Source organism: Brugia malayi, assembly GCF_000002995.4.
Source record: "Brugia malayi strain FR3 genome assembly, contig: Bm_v4_Chr4_scaffold_001, whole genome shotgun sequence".
In the NCBI taxonomy this organism is placed as follows: domain Eukaryota; kingdom Metazoa; phylum Nematoda; class Chromadorea; order Rhabditida; family Onchocercidae; genus Brugia; species Brugia malayi.
The window spans coordinates 4,326,547-4,343,812 of NW_025062478.1; the positions used below are offsets into that span (position 1 = coordinate 4,326,547).

A 17,266-nucleotide genomic window follows, 5' to 3' on the forward strand; every position below is an offset into this window, starting at 1 on the left:
TCATTAGATTTTCTAATTAATTCAAATGAATTTCATTGCTGACAAATTAGTTATAAGTGCAAAAGTTTTAGTTAATTATTCAATTCATAATGAATCAAAATTTTTATCAATTTTTACCAAATAATTTAATTATAGATTAAATTCAGATTGTCAAACATTGTTTTAAAGAACATTAACAAATCTTACACAAATGAGAAATGAATGATTAATGGATGTTTAATTACTAAAAAAAAAGATTTTAATTTTCATCTCATATTCTTTGCTAAAAAAAAACATTTTAATTCCACATTTTAATTCCTATCCCACATTCTTTACTAACAAGATATTTTAATTTTCAAATACTCGAAGTGGTATATATTTTCACACAAAATAGTTCAATGTGAATTTCTTTTAATTCCTCAAATTTTAAAGAAAATTAGGAGAATGTTTTTTTTTTGTTCTAATTGAATGCATTATACTTTTTTGGTATTGTTCAAATAAGAGAATGAGTTGCTGATCAGACAGAATTATAAAAGAAGAAATTAAATTTGCAATTTATTTCGCCCAGTGAATAAGTGTTTATTTCAAATAATTTGAAGTACATATAATACATACATTATATATATATTATACATTATAATACAAAGAAAAAGGAAAAATATGGATCATTTTAATTTAATTCAGAGAATTTGTCAAATATCTTTTATCTGATATATTGCATTTCATCGTTTCTATTGTTTAATTTTTGCAACATATTGATCCAAATAGCCAAGATAATATGCTACGCCAAGACCAATAAATCCCAAAATGAATAAAATGCAAAGCGCACTCATCCTTCTCAAAATATTTTAGTCTCAAAATGAACCGATTAATTAATTCTCTTACAGTTAATCTTGTTATCAATGACAAATAATTTACAATAATAAATGAAATTTTACTTCTATCCCTTTTATATACTTATTGCATCCTCGCTTATTACTTATTGCAATTGCTATGCAAATTAAAATTCAAAAATTTTGCCTACTTCTACATTTTTTTTTTCAAATTTGCTTTAATGCAAAGCGCAGACTTAATAATAAAAATTCAGTGTTAATAACACTTATGGATAGATGAATAATTATTTTATATGTATCTGTTTTAGACTTAATTAAAAAGTTTTTTTTTTTTTAATTAATAACAGAAATATACCTAAATTTATACTAAAATATTTATATTATCTCATTAGAAAATAATAAAGTTAATTTTGTGTAACATTTGTTGACATATTTACATCATTCCCAAATATTTCATACATGAAACCTTTTAAATGATGTGATTGAAAGATGAAAATAAAGTTCTAATATTCTTTTTCTCAATTTCTAATTTAATCCCATTTCAATTTCTAATTTACATTTTTGGTTTTAATTTAAAATTCGATTTTTTTTTCAAATTGATTTTGTAGTAATTTTCATTTCGTGCTTTGAAAAACTGCTACTTTCATGGGAAATTATTTAAATTTAATTGTCCAATCATGCAAAAAATTTTTTATAATTTACTAACTTTCATTCAACCAAATTTCCTATAATTATTTCAGTATTTATGGAAATTTTTTTTTTTTTTTGTCATTGTTTTCAGTAATTTTTTTTTTCTGCAACGATTGGTTGGTTTATACTTCGAGAAGAAAGATAAAAAATGATTTTGTGTAGTAGCGAAAATAAGCGGTAAGTTAGCATAAAATTGTTAATTTGATAATTTACTCTAATTTATAAATCTGATAATAATCCTTTGCTAAACAAACCTAAAATTGACCTACCAACTTAATTTAGTAATATTTCAATTAAATAATTAAATGAGAGAGAAAAATTCTGATAGAATGTATTTTGAGCATTCTTCAACAAATTTAGGAAATTGGCGGAGAGCAAAAAAAAAAAAAGAAAGAAAAATTATTGTTACAATAGACTGAACGTTTTGAAATGAATGATTACTACAAGCATATAAAATTAGTTAAATTTGATTGCTAGTAATGAGTTTTATTTGAAGAAAAGCGCAAATGACGTAGAGTATTGGGTAAAAAATACAGTAGAAGTGTTACTGTGTACGGGTGACATTATTTTATTTTTTCTTTGTTTTGTTAGCAAAATAAAAATTAGCTAGAAAATGCAGGAAGTTTAAACAGAGAGCGCAACTGGTCATTATTGCTGCTGTTATTGTTGCATTCGTTGAAAGTTTCATTAAGAATCAGAGTAAAATCTTATTAAATTTATTTTATTCAATTATAGAATTAAAAAAAAATTATCGTTTACTAAAAGATACTATCAAATTTCTTCTCTATTTATTAACTTCTTAACAAATAAATCAATGAACGTGAACAATTAGCGATTTTTGCAATTTCAATTAAATTATTCATAATCAAAACAAACATTATAAGCCATTAATAACCATTGTCTCTCAAATTATCATATTTATTTTAATAAATAAATATGCTTGCTGTGATAGATTAATTTTGATAAATTAATTAATTTGCTTATTTAAATTTTACTAATTCGCAATTTTCATTATAATTATTTGTAGCAACTATGACACCAATAGTGACAATTGCTGCTGCTGTTCATATTCCTAATACTACTGCGAAAATTACAACAACAACAACAGCAGCAACGACAACAATAACAACAACAACAAAAACAACAACAGCAACAACAACAAAAACAACAACAACAAAAACAACAACAGCAACAACAACAACAACAACAACAACAACAACGACAACGACAGCAACAACAACAACAACAACAACAACAACAACGACAGCAACAACAACAACAACAACAGCAAGAACAACAACAGTAACGACAGCAACAGCAATGAATATTACTGTTATTCCTGAAACAATAGTATTAACCACAAAAATCATTGAATCAACAAAACCAACTGTTAAACAAGCAACAACAACTTCCACTAATATTTCCATTTCAAAGATACCGCAGAAAGTAAAATCAACCAAATCAACAACAATAACAACAATTTATGCCACTGTTACCACCATTTCTAAAATATTGCGAGAAAAAATACAACCAACCATATTTGGTTAGCTTTTTTTTTAATAAAAAATTCTATTAGTATAATTTGCAAAGTGTTAAATTATAACTGCTAATCATATTTAATTATCACTGTCACTTTTTTTTTAAAAAAAAATTCTTTTCAGCTTTTCAGTTATTTAATATAGATGAAATAAGCTTATCATCTTACATCCTTATCATTTATATAAATGTATAAATGAATCAAATAAACATTAATACAGAAATATACGTTAAATCACATTGTTGAATATAACTGTGATAATAGAAAATTTTTCCAATAAATATTTACAAAATTGAAATTGTTTTGAAGTAACCGAAATTTATCAGTTGTAGATACATAAGGATGCATTAGCATTACTGGAATTCCACTGATAATTACTTTCAAAAAAACTTTTTCATTAACTGCTTAATGAATTCAACTAATTATAGATTCTAGAATTAGCATACCTCCAATTTCACCTATTCGTGAACCCAAATTATCTATTAATCCAACAGATACAGGTAATATTTGTTGTAAATTTTTATCGATCATTTCCTTTGTTCTTTTTTGAACTTATATACAACCTAACCGAAAAATGAAATTAAACTTATACGTAGCAAAATTTGAAATCAATAATTTGGACATTTAAAAATTAGCTAATGTATTATATATTTTGAATAAATAATAAAATATTCAATATCAGTAATTTTGATATATTCAGAATTAAAATTTGGTTCAAAATTTTCTATTTATTTTACATCTTTTATTTTTTATCACAAATATACCAAACGATTTATTAGCAATTCTGAAAATTCAGAAGAACCACGATCAGCATTTGTATTAGTGTTGCTTGGTGTAAGCGCAACTGTCATGATTACATCATTAGCGCTTATATTATTGATCAAATTTGGTGTCATTTTTCAACAACCAATGCGATCATCATTACAACGTGGACAGATTGATGAAGCATTATGATATTTATCAAAAATTTAAATTTAAACATTTTATTTTCTGTATAAATATTAAATCTTCACAAATTTCAGTTTTTATAAATATTTTCTCCTACTTTTTCATTTTATTTTTAACCAATTTATTTGAATGATTTTTTTTTCTTTTGTAACATATATACTTTTTCATTCAGATTTATATTTAATCATTGAAATGTCAAATAAGTTATCTGATGTTTGCGCAAATGTTTCTTCACATGTCCTTTTTAGGCGCATAAAAATATCATATCATTTGTTTCCAAATATTACTTATATAAATTTTTACATAGTTCATCAATTATCGCTAATCTCTGAGACAAATGATGATAAAATCATTTACTACCATTCTGTTTATGAAAAATTAAGTAAAAGTATTAATTAATTTGATATTAGAATATGTTTATGACATATTAAAGCTTTTAACACTTATTGCAGCATAAAATGCTAAATAAATTTATGCATTAGCAAATGTTTCAATATTTGCAAAATGAAAACAAATCACTAATAGCAATAAATAGTTAAAGCCATGGGAAAAAATAAGCTATTATTCTGAATTTGTTTAAGTCAAAAGAGCTTGGCGCTTATTGCATTTATATTGAATTTTCATTATTTTTTGTATTCACAAATTCTTTTTTTCTTTATTGTATATGAAAGAAAGGAAATTTACTCAAAAATTATTGGTGGAATATTATTTAGCCAATCTTTTTAATTTCTATTTACCAATATTAATTTGAACGTTTATTTTAAATGAAGTAATCATACATAGATTCTAGTACAATGATATTAAAATGTCAAAATATAATTTAAACAATGTTAACTGAAATAATTCGGCGGTACTAATAATAATGATTAAATAATGCATCAAAAAATTGATTGATAAACTGATTGGTGAAAGTTTATCACAATTACTGATGTTTTTACTGATTACTGATGTTTACATTTGTAAGCAATTTACCTGTTGAATAGTGGCATACTAAAGCAACTAATTAAATATACCTATGCTTTATGTTTGAATGCTTTTCATAATGTAAAATATTTTATTTCTTGCTAACATATTTGCTATTTTACTTTTATGCTTTTATTTATTTATTTTGTTTACGCAAAAAGAGGTAATGTAATGATTCATCAAAGGGTTATTATTCAAAGTACTTTCTTTAATTTATTTCAAAATATCATTATATTATCGCATTAATTCGTCTTTAAATTCATTTAAAATTATTTTCAATGGAATAAAATTATGATTTTTTTTTTGTCAAACAAATATGCTGCAATTATAATTTTTGAATTTATTCATTTCCAATTATAACTATTTGAATTTAATAATGAATAAAATCACATGTTTCTAAATAATATTTGCATAATTTCAAAAATTTATCCATAAATTACAAACTTGTAAAAGTATAAATATTTAATTTTCCAATGATTTAATCACTGTTTTCAATTTAAGCTGCTCAATTTCCATTATCCCTATTAATTTGATTACTGTGCTGTCACATTGTCACATTTATATCCTTCAAAAGCATCCATTCAGCAAATTTCGTGAACAATTAATTTCCTGGCACATATACCAAACGTAGAATCATGATGACAGGTAAATTAAACAATAAGATGATAATTCTCACCGTAACAACTCTAATGACATCTATCGGTGCATACAAAATGGGTTTAATGGATTGGATGTTCAAGAAAGATCAAAAAGGTAAAACGCAAGTACGTAACGATGGTAAATAAGAAATGAAAGAAAGTTTACTTAATAAATCATTCAAAACATTTGTGATTTGTTCACTGCAAACAAATTCGCTTATAATCAATGACAAATATTATTTTAAAATTTGTGCATATTTACATGTATGAATTACTGCAGTAATTATTCATATATTTTAACTGATTATGTATAAAACAATTTTAACCGAATTGAATTGCAATATTGTACAGTTTACAATTTTAATTAAACAAGTACACATCTAAATGATAATGTATTAGATGATAAAATTTGATAATATCAATGTTTTAAAGAAGTATGAAGTAATTTTAATCAATCAACCAATCAGTTTTTTTCAGATTTTTGCAATATTTTTTGTAGATTTAAATAACATTTTTTAGATGAAATTATCATTTAACTATTGAAAAGGATTTTTCTTAATTAAGTGTTTAGCAAATTAGCATTTTATTATAAAGTTAAAGTTAAAAAAGAAGTTAAAGAATATTGAATGATATTTGAAAAAGTTCATATACTTTTTTAAAATGAATTTATCGTTTCTCAGCAAATTATCAATTTTATTACAAAGTTAAAATTAAAGAATAATTTTTAGTTGTACATACACATACAGAGAGACCGAGAGAGAGAGAGAGAAAGAATCTCTTGTTGAATTAGTCATCTGCTAGAACTGAAACTATTGTCATTTTATCTGGTTCATCGATCAATTCGTTATTGTCTATAAACTGTTGCGATAAAATTGCAGTCGTATTTGTTTCTTCTAAATTTGGTTCTGAAATAGTATTGTATTTGTCATAAAAAACATCTGAAATTGCTTCAGTTAATGTTTCATTTTGCGCTTCTGTTATTGTTGCATTTGTCATAATCGACTGTTTTGCTTCTGCATTGACAGTGATAGCATCAGATGTCATCGCTGAAAAATTATTTCGAGAATCAAGAGTGATAACAATTGGAACATGAAAATGACATATTCATTGTAATATAATTAAATTATTACAGTATAGTTAAGTTATCATAATATATAGTTAAATGGTCGTGAATTGAGTGCTATGATGCTATGATGAATGTTATTGCAGTATACCTACCTGACTGTGTGCTACTATCTGATTGAATATAACCATTCGGCTGAGTAATTATGACATAACTTCTTCGATCCACAGCACTAGAAATGCCACCCACGAACAATTCTTGGCAGTAACCCAGTTCGGCAGTCCAATTTCCATTCAAGCATACAGCAGATAGCGGCCCAATTGGTACTTGGCCAACCGAACAATGCAATATTGCAAATGTACCGGATGGATATCTGTCAGAGGTTTCTGGCTACAAAAAAAAAAAAAAAAAAAAAGAAAAAAATTTAACAAATAAAAAAAAAACGCAAAAGACTTCAAATGTGATTAAAAATGCAATTTTTTGAAATAACATAAAGCACTGCATTCATGCATGCATGCATAAATTTACAAGACGCCGAGTTAAAGTAAATAGGAACAAATATCCATCAATCATTTTCGTATTTATCAACTTTTTTGCTTCAATCATTTTGAATACGAGAACGAACTTCTGTAGAATTTGGAAATTTTACTTATTATACAAGCAAGAAAAATGTAGGTTTATAAAAAAGCATGCAATTCATGCACTTACTCAGAGTAAAATACATATATGCATGCAAATGAAGAATATACCAGTCGAGAAATTTCTAATATACTTAAGTTCTTTCTTTTGCTTTATTAGTAATTTTAAACTGTAATTGCTATGAGTAATTTCCTACTATTTCGTGCTTTCCTTTTTCTTTATTGCATTATTTTACAACCAAAAATTTGAAAAGTCAAGTGAAGAACACACACGCACACATATATATTATTAAAAAAATGCTTACAGGCATGTAAACAACATTGTAAGCAGTATTTTGAGGTTTACAAGCCTTAGAAGTTAATGTGCATTCACCTGAAATATTAAAGGTAAGATAATTAATTATAAGGCTAAAAATGAATTATGCATTGTATGATAAGCTGATTTGAAGTGAAAGAAATTTATCAAAAATTATGAAATCTAAAAATCGTAGAATAAATTATATTTAATTAATTGCAAAAAAACTCAAATGAGAGAAAGAATGACCAAGCTTATCATTCCATTTACCATTTGATTGGCAAAAAACCAGGAAAGGAAATGAGCTAACATAACCAAATTTGCATGACATAAGCGCTGCTGTCCCTGGCGCATGTTTCGTTGCATAGTTAGCTTGCAAATATATTACATTTCCAGTATTTGTTGTCATAATATCCTCACATGCTCAAAACATATTATATGATAAAGTTATTGAATAAAGTTTTACTTTTGAGATTTGAATAAAATGTATGAAAAGAATTTTACTTGAAAAAATTTCTGTCATCTTTTTGAAAAGATTTTAAATGAAAATTTTCTCAATGCATAGAAAAATCAGTAAGTGCACTACTAATTTTGAATGATTATGATAATTGCTTCGACCTACTTTGTAATCTCTGGTTTGACATTTCAACTTTGACCCCATTTCTTTTCTATGCTCACTCACAGCATTTCAATTTTTTTTTTTTATGTTTTTATCTAAAACTAAAATGAAAATTTGACTAACCCAAATTAGCAGCTTTCATTACAGCAGCAAATAAAAGCAATAAAAGGATGTAAAAATACTCAGATCGAATTAGCATTACTTTTTTAGCAGCAATTATGAAGAAGCTGTAATAAACATTAAAAATTTTTTCTTTAACATTAAAATTTTTGTACAAATTTTATTACCTTTTACTACGTTCAAAAAAATTTTTAATGCAGTTATATAATAAATAGCAAAATTAATAAGTGATAAAGTTGATGCGACATTAGTTCACAGAAGCAAAGCTTATATAAGTAGCTCATAACAAGCCAAAAATTACGAGCTAATTTCATTTAAAAATTCTTATTTCAATTTAAATTTTTAGTAATCAGAAAGCTGCATGCATATCTCTATTGCCTGTTTTTTTTTTTTTTTTTTTTTTTTTTTTTTTTGAGTAACTAACAAAATTGAGTTTACTTTTAAAAACAAGTTATTAAACATTGAGCTAAGCATGTACTTCATATATGAGACTTATTAAAATATAAAACAAAATTAAACATTTATATATAACTATATATAACGAACTATATCATTTTTCATTGAATATTAATTCCGCCAGTAGTATTAAAATGACACTATTTTAATGGTATCATTTTATAATTCAGAATTTTTTATATAATTTAAAATTTTATATTATGGAAATGGGAAAGGAAATAGAAAGTTATGAGAATTATATGAAATTGGAATTCATTTGTTCATTTGTTGCCTATGTTAGATTTGCTTAAGTAGCTTTATAGGTGTAATTAATAATTAATGAGTTATGAGTATAAATTGATGTATGGTGAAATGAAACTTTGTTGCTATCATTGTTAATGATAAATTAATAAATAACTCGTAAATATCTTTCATCGTACTATGCTAATACATTTGCAGCAGTGATTGTTGCTTTCTTTGAATTCATAAAATTTGATTAGCTGATAAGTATTAATCATTCCTATATCATTATGCTAGGATATATTTTTGATAGTCTTTAACTAGTAACTATAATTGTAACTAACAATTTACCGCTATTTAGATATAATTTCAGGATGTGAAAAAGTGCTGCTAATCGATCTGCTAAAAGATAAATGCTTATTGTTTATAACAAAAGTAAGCAATTCAACCAATCATAATTATCATAACCTAATAATTATAGTCTAAATCAATGGACAGAATTTAAGTAATTGTTACAACTGTTTCAGAAAGTTTAAATTTTCATTTAGTCTAACAAAGATTGCGAATGATTTCAGCGATCATCACTAATTGTTTTCAATATTATTTCTGTTTTATTATTAATATTATTATTAATTATTATCATTAATAATTTAGGCATTACCCTAATAATTTAGACAACCTTTCAATAATTCAGGTATTCCTCTAATAAATCGGGTATCTATCTAATAATTCAGGTATTCCTTTAATAATTAGAGAATTGCTAAGTAATTGGTAATCATTGTGTGAGAAAATAATGAACAAAATAAAATCATTTAATCGCTTTTAATAGGCAAATAAAACGTGTTCTGATTGTCGATTTTTTCAAAGAATCAGCAAGATTAAATTTTAATTTCAGTAATATCGCAAAAAACTTAAAACACAAATTCTCAAAATTTTTGGCATATTTCAAAGTACTTAAATAGCTTTTTTTTTTTTAGTTTTAAGAAAAGATTGTTAAATGTAAAGTTTGACAGGATTATTGCATCCCATGAAAACGTTATTATTATTACTTGCACTAAGGAAACAGAAAATGTTATTTTATCGTTAATATTTGATCAATGTTCTCATTTTCGTTTCAGCAGAAAAAAATGCTTTACTGAATTTCATCTCCAAATATATTCATTCTAGAAGAAAACAGTTACAAAATGCATTTGTGTAATTTCAAACAATCTTCTACAACTAGTATACACATCCAAATCAGGTAATATTAAGTTAACAATTAATTTATTCTTTAATTTATTCGAATTAATTTATTCATTCATATAACAAATCACTGTTAATTGTTACCAAATTTCAATTTCAATTATTTTCATCTTGTATTTCCTATATGCTTTAAAAAGTATGGAAAAAGCCGTAATTAACTTCTCAGAGAAATACTAAGCGTTAATTAACTTCTCAGACGATAACAAACTTTTTAAGTGGTAACTAATTTCTGAAATGATAAATAACTTCATCGACGATAATTAATTTTGTCTATTAAAAATTTAATTTTGAGGAAGGTGTTGAAGGTTGTAGCAGCGTGGCGCAGTGGAAGCGTGCTGGGCCCATAACCCAGAGGTCGGTGGATCGAAACCACTCGCTGCTAGTTGCGTTAGCTTTGCAACCGTAAATGATGATTTCACTCGATTTGTCGAGTATGAAATGAAGAATAAGAAATGAAACGTATGAGAAGATTCAAGTAAATTCCGGAAGCGGAACTTCATCAATTGTCCGGAATGGTAGCTTGTCCCGGAATCGCAAAACTAATTCTTTCGTTCTTACATAATGTAGAGTTTATGTTTTCCAAAGCAATGATAAAATGTTAAAAATTAAGTTTTGTTTTTTTGAAAACAAAGAAATTTCTTGAAAATAATTTAGTATTAAAACCATCAATAAAAAGAAGAAATATTTTCATTTATTCCGAAATTTTGGGAAAACTTTTGGTGCAAATATTTAATCGCACATAAACTAATTAGAAATATAATAAATTTGACGATAAGAGATCAATAAATTCAATTTATTTTGTTCGAAGAAATCTTAAAATATTATTAAGGAATTAGTTATCTGATTTCGAATTCCTGAAAACTTGTTGATAAATTAATGCTTGGTATTAAGAAATAAATATATATTTATAGTTAGATTATTCATTTATGATATTATTTATTTTGTTTGGAATCAGTTCATCATATTAGGGAAAATTTCTGATTAAATCAATTTGAATAAGAATGCTAATTGTTTATTTAATATAACAAATGCAGAAATTTTGTAGGAATGATTGAATTTTTCCTTTTGCACTACTTTTTTTTGGTTGGAGAACTTTTTGAAAGTGTAATAAAAGCAGAAATGGTAGGATGGAATGGAACCATTAAAAGCATTTAGGATAATTCATTTTCTTTCCTTTTTCGGCATCATTCGATTCTTAGATTCTTATCTAAGAGAGTTAACTTTCATATAATTTACACAATTTGCATAAACATCCAAAAGGTCGAAATGTCATCAGAAGAAACATTTATCATTTTTTATAACATTCATTAATGGAATATGTATGTCCTTCAAAAGCTTCCACCACATATTGAAATTAAAATTGAAATTGATAATGGCTATGAATAGAACATTTACTCTTTCAGTATTGATAGTATTTTTTCATAAAATCAACACCATTAACACTATACCCGTAAAATTTTTGGGAAAATTCAAAGAATATATAATTTAACATCTTTCGCAATAGGATTATATTCAATTTACATTCACCTTCTATTAAATAAAAAATGATTTAGAATAATTAAATGATTACTATCCAGACTACATATTTTTGCATTTTGAATACTAATACGAATAAATCGTAATTACTCGCAATACTTTTAAACTATTCAAAATTTATTCTAACTGATTACAATTATTTACAATTATTCCATATCTTCTACATTCTTGTTTTATTCGTTTTTTCTTTCCGTTGCCATTTTTCATTTTTCTTTCACTTATTGCTTACTAATTCATATTATTAATAGACTTAATGCTAGAAACTTTATAGAAATAATATTTAAAATAATGCTATAATTTAGTGAAATTATAGCATTATTTTAAATTCTTGTTTTATATTAGCGGTATAATAAAAATTGATGAAGTTTGTGGGTGAATAGATATGTGTTATTAATTAAATGTTAATGTTGAACAAGAATTTAAAATTTATGACATTAACATGTCATATTTACATAGATAATTTATTATAATGATTGCATGATAGAAATGAAACTTTAATTATAAATGTTGAGCTACTTTTAAATATAACAGTAATCATTTGTATTTATTAAGGCATATCATTTTCCTGTTTCATTGATTGAACTATAAAAGTAATTACTTTCCCAATTCACAACATTCAGCAATTTTTTTTATTAAAAGTTCTAATAAATGCATTTTATTTCTTCCAAGAATGCAGCATTCCCTTTTGTTTAGTCACAACGAATATTTATAATCGCAAATGTATGTTTGAGAATTAGCTGTTAAAGCAGAGAGTATTCTCCCTTAATAAAAACATAGACGAATAACTGATCCAAACCTTAAATGTCTAACAATTTTCATTAATGAAACTTAGAAAGTAAACTTCATGTTATTGGATTACCCTAAAATCAACTTGTACTGTATAAAATCATGGCCAGAACTATATACTACTCTTTGACGTGAAGTCATGAATTATGGTTAAAGAAAATAAATAAGCTGCTTACTGATCTCTTCTCGACTGTATGATAATTTTAAAGATAAAATTATGCCAATATATTTGCGACTGGTTTTTGAATGGTGAAAGATGCTGGATATGTTTCAACTGCGACATTTATCACCAGCTTGTAGAATACAATTTCATCAAAATATTAAAGTCTGAAAAGCTGAAGATTTAAACAATTAACAAAAAAAAAAAAAAAAATGCTTGAAATTTCGATATCTCAAACATTTAAAGAAGCCAACATTCAATGTCAAAAAGCATATCACGACTTGCATGACGCGTAGAATGACAGTAAACAGAAGAGAGCATAACAGAAGAAAATGAACAAGAAAATGGTTTGTCGGGAGACTTCAAAAATTTTAAAGCAACAAAGTTAGTTCATATAAATGTAGGCTAACGAAAGTACGGACAAATGTAAATTAAGTCATAAGAATTAAACAATCCCACAAAAGAAAACTTCTACGTTATCCCTAATTAAGCACAAAAAACAAAACAAAAAAATCTGAAACAACCTTCAAGGAAAGAAACGAAATCAATCAAAAATCCAAACCAAATTTTGAATAGTTATATTCCTTTCTCAATAATCATACTTTAATTTCCGTGGAACAGTAAAACTTTTCACTACTTCGTCGGTCACTTCTTTTCGCCGATTCTGTAATTCTGTCATAACCCGCTGCACTTCTTTAATGGCTATTGCTTTAAGTTCACCAGTTAATAATTCACCGTTTGCATAACGCTAGAAAATTTTATAGATCAAACCTGGATTAATGAAATGAGTGATATAAAAGCAAGGAGATAAAATATGGTCCTTATCTATCAGTCTTGGAAAAAAATTGCAATGACATTAATAGCAATATGCAAATTTGCACTAGGACAAGGTGAAGCGCAGTTGCAATAAAACTATTGCAGATAATCGGACGAATTAAGCTATGAAAGTATGAAATGAACTTGGAAATGTCAAAATTCCTGATTATTTAATGCAGTATGTCTTTTTATAACACAACACAAGTGCATTTAAGAAAAAAGAAAAATTAAAAAGACCAAATTAAACAACTGATTCGTCCGCTTAATCCACTTGCATCAAGTAATTATTAAAACGAGTTGTCAGAATACTCATACTTTTCTTTTCATGTAAATGTTAATTATCAGTTTATAGAACATGCTCATAAATGAAAGCTAGAAACAACAGATTTGAAGACTTACCTGACGTATACTTTCTAATTCATCATCATCCTCCATGAAATATCGCAAGAACTGATATGAAATATCAACATCACAGTTACCACCATATTTACGATGCTCCTCAACTGTATCACATCCACCACTAAAAGCGTACTTATTGATCTGAAAAGAAATATTTAAATAAAAGCTTCTCCTGATTTTAGAAGGCAAACAGCATTGTACAGGTTCATTTATTTGGTTCCCATCTTTCTTAATGACGACCTGCATAACAAATGCCTCTTTACTGTCATTGCAAAAGGTAAAAAAAATTGGCCGTCATTATAAGCCCAAAAAAAGGCATATATGAAAAGTAAGTAAAAAAGATACCAAAATATAATAAACAAAAAAATTCTCATTTAGGGAGAAATGATAAGATTATACATCTTAAACGATTATCGTTAGGATTGCTCAATGAACGAAAATTCCCAAGGATTCTTCAAAAAGTCCTCCTCGACAAATTAGATAAGAAAATAGAACCTTATTTTTTATTTGTTTAGGCGTATCATCCAAATAAATACATGTGGTGGCATCAGACGCAGCCATTTTGCTTTGCGCACCTTGTAAGGCTGGTAAGAACGAACTGTATATCATTGCCGGCTTTAAATATTTCAATCGTGGCGCAACATCACGACACATCCGGAAATAAGGATCCTAAAAGATGTAAATCACACAATCTGAACGTGAACATATTTGAAATCAAAATAGAAAAATATTTTTTGTAAAAATAAGCAAACCTGATCAATTGCGCATGGAATAATACATGGAATATCTTCACGCTTCCCAAATATTAAAGGGAAACTACTGCTGAAGCACGGAGCTGCCTCAATTGATGGAAAGGCTGCTTTACCCATTGAATCTTCACCGGTAAATCCAAAAATTGATCGTGCTTGATTAACTGTTACAAGTTTCCATATTTTCAAAATATTGGTGTAAAAGGATGGACTGAAATTTACTTCAATTGATCTGAATGGAACAAACAATGGGCGTAAATATAGTTACACTTACCACATATACTCAGTATCTAAAAAGATGAAAGTTTTGTCAGGACTAAAGCCACAAGCAATAATATCTTTAATATTCTCATTTGCCATACGCTTGATTTCATCTAGTGTGTGATTTTTCCAAAGGAATTTTTCATCGTCTGTTACCTGAAAATTTGACGAGACACAGTATGTAAATGTATTATATTTTTAATATCAATTGATATAAAATAAGATATAACCATGTATTTCAATATGCTGCGTAAAAAGATTTAGAATATCCTGAAATATTTCTGCAATGAAAAAAAAAAGGAACGTGTCCAGAATTTCAGTGTAGGACTAATAACCAACCTGAATGATGAGAGGCACATCAAACACATCCTGCAACCATTTTGTAAAAACGAATGGGATAAGATGTCCAAGATGTAGGCTACCACTACTCGGACCTCGACCTGTGTATAAGAAAAATGGCTTTTTCTGTTCCAAGCGATCCAAAATTAGTGACAAATCACTAAAAAACTTTATATTTAATCAATTCATAGTATTGTACAAGTAATTGTTTTATTGTTGAATTTCTGTAACTAATTATACAAAATTAGTGACAATCACTAAAAATATACGAAACTCTTTTTCTCAATAATAATTGAAAAATAAGACATGTTTCACCACTTATTTCAATTTCTTTATCTTAACTGTTTTCTTTTTTCTTCTTTCTTTCACTCGATTTTTGAACGTTCGACTATCTCCAATCACATAATATGAGGTATCATAACAGAAATTACTCCTCAATTATGAAACTTCTACTTAGAGAAGACGTAACTAGTCAAATCCGAATAATCAAAGTTGCTTCCAGTTTTCATATCAACAAAATATATTTTACGACTCTGTAATTTCATACCGATGTGCAAAGAATAGCCCACGTCGCAGCATTGGGTGTGCTTTTTGGCTAGTAATTCGTTCGAATCGACTAATCAAATCTTCTGTTATTCTATAACATCCAAATTTTGCTGAAAATTATACAAAATATGACCAAATATCAGTTTCCATCAATATTTTCATCAATTTTCAAAAGTTTCTTATTACTAGACATATCATGTAAGTCTGCATTGTTTACATAACTAAATTTCAAAACACTTTTTGTGATGTCTAGCAACAGGAAACTTTTCTCCTGTCGAAGAAATTAATGATTAGAAGAATCAATAAAATTTTGATTTTAGAAAAAAAAAGAAAACAAATAAGGTGTAAGACCATGGTATAGGAATTGTTGCATGTAATCTTGCACATCTGCTCTAACTTTTAAGTTTATCACATCCGTATCTTGTTATATTTTTATCAGATAGATTTCTTATTTGAAAGTTTGAATAACAATAATGGATGTTATTCAAAAGATATGCATAGATCAAATGATTCTGAACTAATACAGTGGAAACTTCTATCATTTCTGATTAAATTGGATGAAATGATCTTGCTCTAAATTTCAGAACAGTTCAGACTTATTGAGGCAAATCTTGTTGAAAAGTAGTACTAACCGATCAATTTATCATAATCAATGCCTTTCTTGCTTGATGCTGTAACATCCCACGGTGTCACCAAATCACCATCTTCATCCTTCTTATCCTTTATCATCTGTTCAGATTCATATTTTAATGAGTCATTTACCATCGGTGCTTCCTTGTCTCTCACAACAGCAAGCAATTCGTTACTATCTATATAATGATTTATTGAATTTCTCAATGTAATGCTCTCAAATATTTCAGGGAAAGAAAACCACATGTATATCTCATATGGAAGAGACATCATAAATTCCCACGCATGATTATCTATAAGAAATGATAATGTTAAAAATAATAATTTCAGTCCATATGGAAGGAATATCACAAGTTTCTACGCATGATTATCTACAGGAAATGATAATGTAGTAATCCATAACGTTTCTTTTTTTCCATTTTTTTAAGATTAAAACCAATGAATAGAAGTTAGAAACATGAATAGCCGCCAAATTAAACAAAATGAAACCCCCTATATTGAATTTTCTACAGTACTTGTATTCCAGTAAAATCTTACATGTTAGTAATAATGTTCTTAATCAGAAAGAATTCTGAGGAGAAATAATTATCTAGTCGTACCATAACTCTTTGAATATAAATAGTTTGTTAATTGTACTGCAAAGAAAGAAAGTAAACCTAGACTTGGATATGCAAACTTACGAAGGCATGCTAACAGCTTAAACTTTTGACTTTTCCACAAATACATAACTCACATTAAGTCTAGACCACAGTCAAAGTCAAATAGCAGCAAGCAGTTCTTTGTACTACTCTGATTTACGCTGTA

The 17,266-nt window shown here is 26.7% G+C and overlaps 4 protein-coding genes and 1 non-coding gene across 5 annotated transcripts; 3 read left to right on the forward strand and 2 right to left on the reverse strand.

Moving 5' to 3' along the window:
- Positions 1 to 1,650: 1,650 nt before the first annotated feature.
- Positions 1,651 to 3,993, forward strand: Bm10604 (Uncharacterized protein; the record flags this gene model as incomplete). The annotated part of the gene is made up of 5 exons (XM_043081596.1): positions 1,651 to 1,679; positions 2,122 to 2,201; positions 2,530 to 3,045; positions 3,468 to 3,539; positions 3,836 to 3,993. 5 exons carry the CDS (start codon positions 1,651 to 1,653, stop codon positions 3,991 to 3,993), a joined length of 855 nt encoding a protein of 284 aa, XP_042937530.1.
- Positions 3,994 to 6,374: 2,381 nt separating this feature from the next.
- Positions 6,375 to 8,345, reverse strand: Bm10605 (T-cell receptor beta chain ANA 11, putative; the record flags this gene model as incomplete). The annotated part of the gene is made up of 5 exons (XM_001895929.2): positions 6,375 to 6,634; positions 6,807 to 7,041; positions 7,595 to 7,662; positions 7,834 to 8,007; positions 8,327 to 8,345. The coding sequence occupies 5 exons, from the start codon at positions 8,343 to 8,345 to the stop codon at positions 6,375 to 6,377; spliced, it is 756 nt and encodes a 251-aa protein (XP_001895964.2).
- Positions 8,346 to 10,182: 1,837 nt separating this feature from the next.
- Positions 10,183 to 10,587, forward strand: Bm17750 (Uncharacterized protein; the record flags this gene model as incomplete). The annotated part of the gene is made up of 2 exons (XM_043081597.1): positions 10,183 to 10,238; positions 10,533 to 10,587. The coding sequence occupies 2 exons, from the start codon at positions 10,183 to 10,185 to the stop codon at positions 10,585 to 10,587; spliced, it is 111 nt and encodes a 36-aa protein (XP_042937531.1).
- Bm14625 lies at positions 10,551 to 10,622 on the forward strand. Its single transcript has one exon. It is a non-coding gene; the product is annotated as a tRNA-Met (tRNA).
- Positions 10,623 to 13,311: 2,689 nt separating this feature from the next.
- Bma-wars-1 (tryptophanyl-tRNA synthetase, putative) lies at positions 13,312 to 16,708 on the reverse strand (the record flags this gene model as incomplete). Its single annotated transcript, XM_001895930.2, has 8 exons — positions 13,312 to 13,470; positions 13,938 to 14,078; positions 14,433 to 14,606; positions 14,690 to 14,897; positions 14,961 to 15,103; positions 15,287 to 15,446; positions 15,834 to 15,942; positions 16,465 to 16,708. 8 exons carry the CDS (start codon positions 16,706 to 16,708, stop codon positions 13,312 to 13,314), a joined length of 1,338 nt encoding a protein of 445 aa, XP_001895965.2.
- Between the last annotated feature and the right edge of the window lie 558 nt (positions 16,709 to 17,266).